This window comes from Sus scrofa, chromosome 13, assembly GCF_000003025.6.
Source record: "Sus scrofa isolate TJ Tabasco breed Duroc chromosome 13, Sscrofa11.1, whole genome shotgun sequence".
Classification (NCBI taxonomy): Eukaryota; Metazoa; Chordata; class Mammalia; order Artiodactyla; family Suidae; genus Sus; species Sus scrofa.
Genome location: NC_010455.5, coordinates 122,899,716 through 122,913,151, shown reverse-complemented (window position 1 = coordinate 122,913,151; position 13,436 = coordinate 122,899,716). Strand labels below are relative to the sequence as shown.

Here is a 13,436-nt window from a genome sequence, read left to right as displayed (position 1 = left end):
AAAAAAAATGCTGTCATAGCACAGGGAACTACACTCAGTATTTTCTAATAATGTATAAGGGAAAAGAATCTGAAAAAAAATTACATAGACACACACACACACACACACACACACATATATCTGAATCTCTTTGCCGTATTCCTGAAACTAACACAACATTGTAAATGAACTATATTCCAATTACAAAAAAAAAAGCTGTAACCCCAAAAGATCTATAGTAAAAATACAATGAAAAAATGCTGTCATAAATATCCTTGTATAACATTTGGCAGACACACTCGCACAGATTTTTGTAACTCCCTGATTTTAAGGGTGCAGACATTTACAAATGCACATTGCCAATTTTTCTCCTAACAAGTAAGATGGATCCACAAACCATTTTCTTATATTTCTAAACTCCAAAAAGCACTGAAACCAAAAGCAGTTCTTTTAAAAAAACTTTTGGCACCAAAAGTTATCTGACATTAAGACCTGACTTGAACTGAAGAGAGGCTTTTTATAGTCTTAATTTATCTCATCTGATTATGGGATGCTCCATAGACTTCATTGGGAATATAACATACAATATAAGCATCATATTACCTTTCTTTCAAAGATGCCATTCTACTGTCCTCTGGTCTTCCCCTCCCCCCTTTTAAGAAGCCAAGTCACCGTTCTCATTATTATCTTATCTTTTAAGATTTCCTCTTTATCTCTAGTTTTAGCATCTTGACTATGACATGTCTGAGTGTGATTTTCTTTGTACCCCACTAGCGGTTTGCTAAGTTTTTGGACCTACTGGTTAATGTGTTTCACCAAATGTGGGAAATTTTCAGTCACTGCATCACCACTTCTCTCTCTCTCCTTGCTTTCTAGAAAGTGATATACGTGTTAGACTTCTTGATACTGTTTCACAGGTTCCCAAGAGCTTTCTTCACTTACTTTTAACCTTTTAGTCTCTGTGCTTTGGTAAGGATTTCTACTGAACTGTCTCAGTGTTAAAAATGCTGTTGAGGTGTTCCCGCTGTGGAACAACAGGATTGGTAGTGCCTCTGTAGCTCTGGCACAGTGGGTTAAAGATCCAGCATTGCCACAGGTTGCAACTGTGGCTCAGATCTGATCCCTGGCCTGGGATCTCCATATGCTGCAGGACGGCCAAAAAAGAAAAAACAATGTGGTTGGTAGCTAATGAAATTTTCATCTTAGATATGTTTTTTAGCTCTAGAACTTACATTTAGTTTTATTTTATAATTTCCATTTATCTTCTGAGATTTCTAAGTGTATTCAATCATTCCAATGATCTTTTTCTTCTAAATATTTTTAACATATTTATAATTTCTCTTTTAAAATCCTTGACTGCCAATTCCAATATCTAGGACATCCATAGGTCTGCTTCTATTGATTTTTTCTCTCTTGATTTTAGGTTACAATTTCCTTCTCCCTACTGATCCTATGATAGTTTGGGCTTTGGCTTTGTTAGAAAGGATTTGTTCTGCTTTTGCCCTTAGTCTTGGGGTGGCCCTTAGTCCTAGGGCATGGTCCTACTGTAGTTTCAATATAAAACCTCCCTCAGAGAGGGAGAGCCAATATTTGAATTCAGTTTTTTAGAACCATCATCACCCCCAGTTTTTCCGTCTCCAACCTGTTCTATTTTTATCATTCTGGCTTTATTGAAACCTAGTAAAGCTGATTTTCAAACTACATCCATACCATATTGGCTGTGCTTTAATTAAGATTTCTTACCATTGCATAAGCCATTCACATATTTAATTGTGAGGAAATTTAAAATGAAAATACTAATTCTATATATGATAGTTTTTATCAAATGACACAATTTCATGAAAGTTCTACTTTGCTTTCCTAATTTCCTTTGAAAATCTATCAGCCTCGGTTATTAAGTTCCTCACCAGTGCATGGAGGGAAACAGAGGTGAGGGTCCCAGTGACTCCAAAATTAAGCTGACATTGCTAGTCAGCTTCCACCTGTTGCTTCTACCGCAGTAGATAATGAATGCACTTGAAGCTTCTCATTGCTTTTGTAATGTGATCCTTCTGTCAAATAGCTTTTTATTTTATTCTTTTCCACAACTTGAGATATTTGGCTTTTCCTTCCTCAATTATTGACTCTGACTCAACAGGATGCAACACAATTACCCGAAAAACTGTGGTTTTGGTGGATAAAGTCTTTGTTCTTGCCTCTCTTAATCTCACTTCTGTTTTTCACAATTGGTCAATATATAACCAATACCTCTGACAGATCAGTTGCTACCCAGCAGGTCTGCACAAACATGATGATAGTTACTCCCTCAAAGAGACTGGTTTGCTCTGGAATAAGCATTTTATTCCTTGCAGGCCAATAGTTTAAGAAAATATGACTCAAAGGTGTTTCATTATTTCCTTTTCTCCAATCCCTCTGCTCCCATCAGGTGTACTGTGGCTCCACCTGAAATGCAGGTTCAAAGAGTAGACCATACAAGTCTGATTTTCCCTTTGTACCCACAGATAAAATACTTTGGAAAAACTAACTGCAACTGACGTACTTATCATGTTATTGTATTTTCTCAACAAACGTTATTCCAATAGAATAATTTTACCCTTATTCCTTTATTAACTTTGTAATAGCAAATAACCATCCTCTTAGGCATTGATTAGCATTGGAAGAAATTAACTTGATATTCATTTTTAAAATCATAATTCTTGGTCAACAGACAATCTGATATAAATTCTAAGGAGTATAATTAAAGATTTGCTAGATTTTAGTTTTATTTTAACATTAGTATTTTATTAACAGGCTTAGAGTTCCTGAGAATTGGTAATAAGCTAATATATTATTATTAGAATAATACACCAGAAATCTGCCAGAAACATTCCAGTTGTTTTTCCTATTAAAACTTCAAAAAACAAGAGCATTTAGAGACTCATTAGAAAGTTTTATTATGAACTGTGCAAAATTTTATCAGTGGAGAGCCAAGTACATTCAATAGACATCAGATTTGTTTGTTTCTCAATAAGAGGTAAATATCTGAAGAAAGAGGAATTGAAAATAAATGTATAGCTGTGTATTTATCCTTTAACAATCATAAAGGGAGAAAATTAAGAGAAATAAGCCGGATTTTCTATTTTCTTAGAATTGTCCAAGAAAATGTTTTGCCTTTTGGGGTAAATTTATATATAATGTCAGGCAGAGGAAGTATTTACAACTTCCAAAAAATATTCAGCAAACGACATTTATTTATGTTCACTGGTTGTAATTTTCAATTAACCACTGTACATTGCTTATTTATTTTAGAGTCTCACTACAATTTGGAGATTCGGTTAATGCTGTCTAATGAAACAGCAACACTGGTATTAATGCCCTGTTTACATCTGTCCTTTTAAAAAATTTAATTAAAAAAAATATTTTTTATTTTTTGGCCATGCCTGCAGCATGCCGAAGTTCCTGGGCCAGAGGTTGAGCCACAGCAGTGACAACGCCAATCCTTAACTTGCTGAGTCACCAGGGAACGCCTATTCATCCATTTTCAAAGAGTATAAGCTCCTTGTTATATATATATTAGACCTAAGTTAAATGCTAAAAAATGAGATTTCAATTTTTGATGATAAGAGCATTTCTCAAAAGAATATTTTCTAAATTAAACTTACAAATTAAATGAAGAATAATATATCTCAGAAGTACAGAGAGGTGATAAATGATCCTAATATAAATGAACCTTTTTGAGAAGGCTTCTGCCCATTTTCTAATAATCTTGTTATTATACCCTAGTATTAAGTGATTCCTTACTTCAGCCAGTATATAATGTATGCCTGTTTTGAGCCAAACACTATTGTTCGTACCAAACATACACTGGTGAACAACAACAACAAAATAGTTTCCAACACCATGTTGCTTACCATCTGGTAAAAGAGCTGGATAGTAGTTAAGCTATCAAACATATAATTTCAGGTGGTGACAGGTATGTTAGTATTGTGAGGGAAAGAACAGAATGTTATAGGAAGAATAACAAAGGAAACCTACTTTGGACCAGGTGGTCAGGGAATATCTAGCTGCAGAGATGATGTGAAGCTAAGTTCTGAAGAAGAAGAAGGTACCACCCTGGGAAGAACATTCCAAGCAAAGGAGAACAGCAAGCACAAAGGAACGAGGAGGAAATGAATTGTTCATGGAAGTGAAGAAAGATCAGCCTGGAACACAATGACCAAAGGGGAACATGGCAAGAAACGAGGTTTAAGAGGCAGGTAGGGCCAGATCCTTACCAGACTGTAAGATTCTAGTAAAGAGTAGAGTTTATATGTGATTACGGTCAAAACCTTACTTAGTACTCTCAATGCTGCCCTCTGAAGAATGACATTTTTCTGGCTGCCAGTATTCCTGGCTCTGTATGAATTGGGGGCACTACCACCTCTAATACTTTTGGGTAGTTCTTTTTCTCGCCTTAAATGGTTTATTGGCGATTGTGATTGTGGAAAATGGATAGATAGCCACGCTTCTATTACCAGCCAAGTCTTTATCTCTCTGCCAGAGCAGCGTAACAGTCAGATTCTTAAAGTTCTATGCATTTGTCCACTTCCCTTTGATCCAGAAAATGCTTGTGTCCAAGAGACCGAAGGATAACAATACAGTACCGAGAAAGTGTCTCCAGTCTTTACATAAAACCAAAGCTTTGATGGAAATACAGGCAAAGGACATAAAAAAATTTTGTTGTCCAATAAAATGTGAAAAGATGTTCAACTTTACCAATGATCAAAGAAATACTGGTTCAAAGTGCAATGTGATGCCATTTTTTAAACTTAGTGAACCTGCGAAATTTTAAAAATACATACTAAACTGGCATACATTAAAAAAATATGTATTTATAATGATAGGGATGTGAGGAGACACTTCTATGCACCATAAGTAGAAATGCGTATTTGTCCTTTTTTTTTTTTTTTTTTTTTTAATAGGACCTTAGCCACGGCAAATCGAAGTTCCCAGGCTAGGGATCAAATCATAGCCACTGCTGCCAGCTACACCACAGCCATAGCAACAAGGGGTTCAAGTCATATCTTCAACCTATATACCACAGCTCACAGCAACGCTGGATCCTTAATCTGCTGAGCAAGGCCAGGGATCGAACCCACATCCTCATGGATTCCAGTCAGATTCGTTTCTACTGCACCACAACGGGAACTCCTGGAAATGTGTATTTGAACAAGTCCACAGTCCCTTTGGCCAGATATATTTCACTATTTTATATATTTTTTTTAGAAAGGGAATATAGGGACTTCCATTTCCTACAGGATGCACTAGTTGTCTTCAGGGGGAAGAAATAGACAAAATATATACAACATTGGATCTCAAGCAGTGTAGGAGAATGACCCCTGAGAGACAATAAACAAACTATGTAAACTCTAGGATTGCTCCCTAAATTCCTACTGAAGGAAAGTTTCCCTGACACGGCACAGGGAGGGAGAGCCAAGGCAGAGCTCATGTCTCTCTGAGTTAAGACAGAGCTGGGAATGCAGGGAAGACAAGTGGTTGGAGTTCACAGGACAGAGTATTGGGCAGGAAAGAGCCACAGAGAGAGAGAGAGAGAGAGAAAGCTCCAGAGATCTGCAGAGGAGCAACCTTGACTGGAACACTGAGCCACTTGTGTGTGAAGAAATCACTTAAGGCCAGAAAGAGAACCACCCCAAAGTATTAGCGACAGCAGTGCCCCAAATTCATATGGAGCCAGGAATACTGGCAACCTGAAAAACGTCATTCTTCACAGGGCAGCATTGAGAGTACTAAGTACAGTTTTGACCTTAATACCAGGGGGAAAGTTAACCCTAGACTAACTATTGTTTTGACCCTACCTAACAAAGCTTAAAAGCAAAACCTAAAAAGATCAAATTATTTCTATGTATTTTAACAATGTCCCAGGACAAAGTTTAAAAATATGTTAAGGATTACAAAAATATCTAACAAAGCAGAATTCACATTGCCTGACATTTGATAAAAAATCACAAGGTATGAAAGTAAGTGGGAAAATACAAGTAATAAGAAAGAGAAAAAAAATTAATCACATGACATTCTGGAAAAGGCAAAACTATGGAGACAGTAAGATCCATGGTTGCCAGGAATAGAGGGGAGGGAAGGATAAATAAAGGGAACAGAGGATTTTTAGGCAGTGAAAAATAATCTGTATGATACTATAATGATGGATATGTGTCATTACACATTTGTCCAAATCCATAGAATCTGCAATACCAAGAGTGAATCCTAATGTAAACTGTGGACTTTGGGTAATAATGATGTGTCAGTGTAATGTGTCATCACTTACCACTCTACGAGAGTGATAATAGAGGAAGCTATGCATCTGAGGGACTGTGGCATATATGCAATATTTCTATACCTTCCTCTCGATTGTGCTATGAACCTAAAACTGCTCTTAAAAAAATAGTCTTTAGGGAGTTTCCTTTGTGGTGCAGTAGAAACGAATCTGACTAGTATCCATGAGGAAGTGGGTTCGATCCCTGGCCTCACTCAGTGAGTCAGGGATCTGGCGTTGCCGTGAGCTGTGGTATAGGTCACAGACATGGTTCAGATCCTGTGCTGCTGTGGCTATGGCATAGGCTAGCAGTTGTAGCTCTGATTCTACCCCTAGCCTGGGAACTTCTATATGCTGTGAGTGCAGCCCTAAAAAGCAAAAAAAAAAAAAAAAAAGTTAAAAAAAAATCATTCCATTGAAATATACCCAGAAGTGGCACATGCAACAGAGTTAGTAGACAAGAACATTAAAAGTTATAATTTTATTCCATATGTTCCAGAAGCTAGAGAAAATACTGAACATGTTAGAGATATGCAAACTATAAAAAGTCAATCAAATGTTGAGTGATTAAATCTACAACATATGAGATGAAGAACATGCTGGATGGGATTAACAGCATAATGGGCATTGCAGAGGAAATGTTTAGTTAACTTGACTGCATAGCAAAAGAAACTATCCCAAATCAAACACACAATGAAAATAAATGAATAAAGCATTAGTGAACTATGGAACAACTTCGAGTAGCAAAATAAATGTGTTATTAGAATTGTGGAAGAAGTAGGGGCAAGGATAGTAGAGAAGAAAATATTTGGGGAAATGTAGTAGAGTTCTAATTCTAGTAATGGCAGGGAAGCCTGTTATGGACAGCCCTTCTCACAATAACAATTACATAGACAAAATGTTGTTCAGAGAGCAACCAGAAGCAGGCAGGACCTGTAGGAAACACGTAAAGCTTACGGTTAACATCATACTTAATAACAAAAAACTTAACAGTTTCACCCTAGGATCAGAAACAAGGCAAGGATGTCTATTCTCACCATTTCTATTCAACATTGTATTTGAGGCCAAAGCAACGAGGCAAGAAAAAGAAATAAAAGGCATAAGATTGGAAAGGAAGAAATAAAAGTCATTATTTGCAAATGATAAGATGTCTATGTAAAAAATACCAAAGAATCTTCAAAAAAGTACTAGTACAAATAAGATATAAGGTCAATATGAAAAAATAAATGGTACTTCTACATTCTAACAATGAACAATTAGAAAGTGAAATATAAAACAGTAAAATACACAATAGCATCAAAAGTCATTACATATGGAGTTCCCATTGTGGCTCAGCAGTTAACGAACCCGACTAGCATCCATGAGGATGTGGGTATGATCCCTGGCCTCACTCAGTGGGTTAAGGATCTGGTGTTGCCATGAACTGTGGTGTAGGTCGCAGATGTGGCTTGGATCCCAAGTTGCTGTGGTTCTGGGGTAGGCTGGTGGCTACAGCTCCAATTGGACCCCTAGCCTGGGAACCTCCATATGCTGCAGGTGTGGCTCTAAAAAGACACACACATACAAAAAAAAAAGTCATTAAATACTTAGAAATTAACCTTACAAAACATATGCAGGATTTATATGCCCCAAACTACAAAATGCTGATGAAATAAGACAAAATAAATTTATCTATACAATAAACACCATCCTAATAAAATCCTAGCATGTTTTCTTTTTCATAAAAATTGATAGGCTTATTTTTATTTATGGAAAAGCAAATATAATAGCCAAATGTTAGAAAGAAGAACAAAGTTGGAGGACTCAAACTACCTGATATCTAGATTTACTATAAAGACACAATATTGCCAAAATGATGGCTATACAGATAAATGGAATAGAACACTAAGTCTAGAAATAAACTGACACATACAAGGTCAATTGATTTTTGACTAAGGTACAGAGGCAATTCAATGGATATCCACATGCAAAAGAAAGAACCTGGATACATATATCACTATTAAATATTAATGTCACTATTAAAAATTAACTCCAAATGGATCAGGGTTGGGGAGAGGGTGACAACAAAGAGATATGGGGAACTTTTGAGGGAGGTGATACTACTACTCCATGTCTTGATTGGAAAGGTGGCTGTTAAAAGTTGCAGAAGGTGAATTTTACTGTTTGTAAATTACATATTAAAATGTATTAAAATACATAATTGCATATATAATACACAATTGTATTTTCAAAAAGGGAAAAAATGTGTTAGCCTCTGAGGACTATCTAGGAAGAAAGAAAAAAAAAACTAATTGGTAATACCCAGGCAATAATATGCATAAATCATAAGTTGTTCATGAATAGGATATAACTGAAACAGTAAAAGACTGAAGGTTCCCCCAAGATGTAAAGCCTTAAGTAGCTGTATAAATAAATGTTCCCCCATCTGCATGTGGATTCAGTTTGGAAAGACACTGGAAATCACAGGACTTGTTTTTCCTTTTCTAAATGCAAGCATGGCCCTTTGGATGACTAGTTAATAAAATTTTCAATCTGGAAACCATTTTAACATCTTTACCTGTATGTCCAACAGATATCTCTAACTATAACAATGAAGTCTCTATCTTACTCCCAAATATGTTGTTTGTTGCTTTCTATCTCAGTAAGGCTACCACCGTCCATTTTGTTGTTCAAGCAAGAAATCTGGGTGCTATCTTTGACCCCTCCCTCTGTCTTACCTCCCACATCCAACCAAGTGTATCACCAAGTCCTGATAATTCTCTCTCTCAAATGTAACATCTCTGTTGTAAAGCAAAAGAGAGAATAGAACTGGAAGCTATGCATAACTGAATCTAGAGGGTGAAAGAGAGTGTATGAGATGAAGCTATTGAGATAAACAGGACCATATTAATTATTTTGATGTCTATACCCACCTCAAACACAACTCAAATATGTACTCTTTTTACCATCCCAAATTCCACCATTCGAGTTTAAGTTACTAATTCTTTCCTCCAAACTATTTCAATATTTTTTGTCTCCCTACATCCATCCTTGCTTCCCTTTCAATTCATTGTCTGCACTGTAGCATTCTTTTTTCTTTTTTTTTTTCTTTTTTTTTGTCTTTTTGAGAGCTGCACCTGCGACATACAGAAGTTCCCAGGCTAAGGGTCTAACTGGAGCTGTAGCTGCCGGCCTATGCCACAGCCACAGACACACCAAATTCGAGCCGCATCTGCAACCTATACCACAGCTCATGGCAATGCTGGATCCTTAACCCACTGAGCGAGGCTAGGGATCGAACACACAACCTCATGGTTCCTAGTCGGATTTGTTTCCACTGCACCACGATGAGAACTCCTGCACTGTAGCTCTTTTAAAAATATTCCGGGAAAAAAAAAACATTTTGATCATATCTCATTCATTCCTTCTTTAAAACCCTTCAATACCTTCCCTATTTCCTTAGATCAAACCTAGAAATAATTAATATGGTCCCTGTTTACCTACTAATTTTATCTAATACCATTCTTTCACCCTCCAGACCCAATCATACTCAACGTCTAGTTTCATGCTCTTTTCGGATTCACAGCGGAGATGCTTTATGTTTGTTCTCTATATAGCTCCCTCTGCCTGGAATACTCCTCCTCCTCCTTCCTACCCTTGTACTTAAACTTTATCTTCTTTTTTCCTTTCAGGGACAGCTAACCTGGAACTTCAAGGATTCCCTCCGTGATCCCTCACATCTGGATTAGGTCTACAGATTATCTGTTCTTATAGCACAGCTCATCTGTAAGTACTTGTGGTATAAAAAATATATTATTCCGTCTTTGTCCCTGGTTCCTGTCACATAGTTCCTAAAACGCCTGGATTCTCCTGAGCAATAAGAGTCCTTTTCATACGCTAATGATATGACTGGTGTCTGGGGACCCCTAGATAGCTTCAGGATGGCAGCTGAAAGATCAAGCCATGATCAGAGGGTTGGAATTTCCAGTTCTTCCCTCACCCTCCTTTCCCCCACCCTCACTTCTGGGGAAGGGAGAAGGGCTAGATATTGAGCCCAATCACTAATGGCCCATGATGTAATCAATTATGGCTATGTATGAGGCCTCCAATAAAAACCTAGGTTCAAGGAGCTTCCAGGTTGATGGGCACACTGATATATTGGGAAGGCAGTGTGCCAGGAAAAGGCACCCTTCTTATCCCATACCTTGCCCTATGCACTTCTTTCACTTGGCTATTCCTGACTAGTATACTTTAGGCTAAATGAGTAAAAATACTTTCCTAAGTTCTATGAGTTGTTCTAGTAAACTACTGCATTTGAGGGAGTGGGTCATGGGAACCCTTAAATTTGCCTAGTCAGAATTCTGTGTAATCTGGGCACTCCATTTGTAACTGGTGTCTGAAGTGAGGAAAGTCTTGTGGGAATGAACCCTTAAACCTGCCTGTGTAGTCTGATGCTAACTCCTGCTAGTTAGTATCAGAACTGAATTACTGGACACCCAGCTGGTGTCTAGACAATTTTCAAAACTGGTGTTAGAGCTGGTGTTGGAAAAGACACCAAGTATTCGGTGTCAGAACAAAGTTGAGAATACTTTCTGAAAATCCGTTTGTAATTTCATTGGTGGTAAACTCTACAAGACAAATATCTTGTCTACTATTATATCCCCAACACTCAGCACAGTGCCTGACACACTGTTCCATACCTCCTGGGTGAATATATAAATTGATGCCCACCACTGGAGTGTAGAAATCCTGAACTGTTATCTCGTAGAAGCTAGGTCAGGGTTTTTTTTCCTGGGTCTGTTTCTGATGTAACACTGAAAGCTGATGAAACAGAGAAAAAAGCAACAGGACCAACTTTTCACTAGGTGATGTGAAGGTCAATTATAGGATAGAGTGGCCTACAGGAAGGAGCAGAAAAAAAATAGATGAAGTAAATTTGCTGAGGCCTATAGGACCTGAAAACAAATGAGGCCAGGCCTAAAAGTTACTGTCAAGAAAAGACCATCTCCAGAGTTCCCAACGTGGCTCAGTGGTCCATGAACCCAACTAGCATCCACAAGGATGTGGGTTCGATCCCCGGCCTTTCTGAGTGGATTAAGGTTCCGGCATTCAGTGAGCTGTGTTATAGCTTGCATATGTCGCTTGGAACCTGTTCTGCTGTGGTAGTGGTGTAGGCCAGTGCCTACAACTCCGATTGTACCCCTAGCCTGGGAACCTCCAAAGGCTGTGGGTGTACCCTAAAAAGACCAAAAAGAAAAGAAAAGAAAAGAAAAAAGACCATCTCTATCTTGCCATGAAAACAGGTCTTACCTGTGATGGGGTTATCCTTCCCTTTTTAATTTCAGATGAATTTTCACTTAACTTTCCTACTTTGTTACTTGAGCTGCATTTGTAGCATGTCCATCTTGTTTGACCCTCAATTTCTACAGTGCACTCTTTGTTTTGCAGACAGAATGAGTGATACAAATGGCCACAGCTGCAAAATGAAAGCAACCAATTTACACTTTTCATTATCATAAAGTCAAAACATAAGCTATGTTAGAGTATAGTTTAAGTGATAATTATCTCTAATAAGCTGTAATGCACTGATGGTTGTATAGGTTAAGACATAAGAAAAATGATTTACTTGTTGCTGTCATCTCTTTTTTAAAATCCAGACTCACCTATGTATACACTTAAGTTGTGAGTAGGACAGCATCACAGTTCTCTGACTACAAACCACTGGGGGATGAATTGAACTTCTCTTCACTTCTCAAACTATGAAACATTTTTAGATAGTTTGAAAAAAAGTCAGTTGGGGAAAATCATAATTATATAAGTAGCTTGATAATAACATGAGTGGTCTGTCTCACCAAATTCAAGAGTCATGATTTGATTAACAAGCATTTATAAAAAGGTCAGTGCTATGGTAAATTCTAACATTATTCCTATGAAGAAATTCACTATTGATTACACTCAATTACCAAATAAACCTTCCAGAAGTGAGTGCTGAGTATAACTTTCGGTCATCTTTATTGATTCCTCCTCTTCTCTCCAAACTGAAATGCTAGACTACTTCAGAAGTCAGTCCTTTTCTAGTCTTTCTAATCTTCCTTTTCTCTACCCTACATGTATCTATACCTATGTGTCTATATCTATTTCTATATGGAGAGAGAGAGGGGTCTGGCTCCACAGTCCATCTTACATGGTCTCAATCCACATATTCTGGATAAGCGGCCTCCTCCTGAGATCAAATCTTCCACTTTTGCACTAGACTACTTCTCTCTTTGCAGTGTGGCTTTAAACATCATTTATATGCTGATGGCTTCTAAATTTGTATTTCTAGGACATGTCTCTAACTAGAATAACTGCCTACCTGACATTCCTATGTGGAAGTTTAACAGGCACCTCAAACCTAACATCTCCAGGACAAAGCTCTTGATTTCCCCAGCTCCTCACACCTGTTCCCTCTCATCTTAGAGGATGGTACCACATTCCTCCAGCTGCTCAGGCTGAAGAGGTTTTTTTCCTCTCACTTCACATCTACTACATCAGCAAGTTATCTCTGCCCTTAAAATGTATTCTGAACCTTCACTCCTACTTTTCTCATCCTGCTCAAATGTCACTTCCTTAGAGATGTTTTTCCTCATTAAGGTTTCTTAAAATAGCTCTCTCACTCTGAACACCTCTTCTTTCCATCCCCTTGCCCTGTCCTTAATTTCTCTTCATAGCTCTTACTACTCTGTATGTATTTATCGCCTGACTACCCCAACTCCTCTTCCTCATGACCCCCATGCAGAAGGTAAGGTCTGTGAGGGAAGCACCAGAATGGCTGATTGGGGCTCTGTGCCCATGTGCATTCCTGCCTGGCAATACCGTACATGTACACACACCGTAATATAACATTTCCTCCTGGAACTCTCTTACCTAAAGACAATGATTTCATCGGCCATTTCCTGGCGTCTCTTGTACTGCTGCAAACAAATAGAACAGTAATCCTGCTTGGGATTCAGTCCTCTGGTGACCGACGCTCTCAGGTTACACAATGACCAATGGAGATCCTGGTTTAGAAGGCTGGTAGTTGTTTCCAGCAGGGTCTATGAAAGACCAGAATAAAAACCAAACCAACAAAAAAATGGTTCATAAAGTGAAAGAAATAGAGGGGATAAATGGGGACCAGCCCTTGTTTCATTTTCTACCAAACACAACT

The 13,436-nt window shown here is 37.8% G+C and overlaps 1 protein-coding gene across 5 annotated transcripts in view; it reads right to left on the bottom strand.

Annotated features, from left to right (window-relative positions):
- Positions 1 to 13,436, bottom strand: part of VPS8 (VPS8, CORVET complex subunit) — a 259,945-nt gene that overhangs the window by 40,474 nt on the left and 206,035 nt on the right. For all 5 annotated transcript variants that reach the window (XM_021069974.1, XM_021069973.1, XM_021069976.1 and 2 more), the window contains 2 exons: positions 13,154 to 13,323; positions 11,558 to 11,723 (listed from right to left, as the gene is read on the bottom strand). In XM_021069974.1, coding sequence (XP_020925633.1) covers positions 11,558 to 11,723; positions 13,154 to 13,323 — 336 coding nt within the window. The remainder of the gene's footprint in view (positions 1 to 11,557; positions 11,724 to 13,153; positions 13,324 to 13,436) is intronic.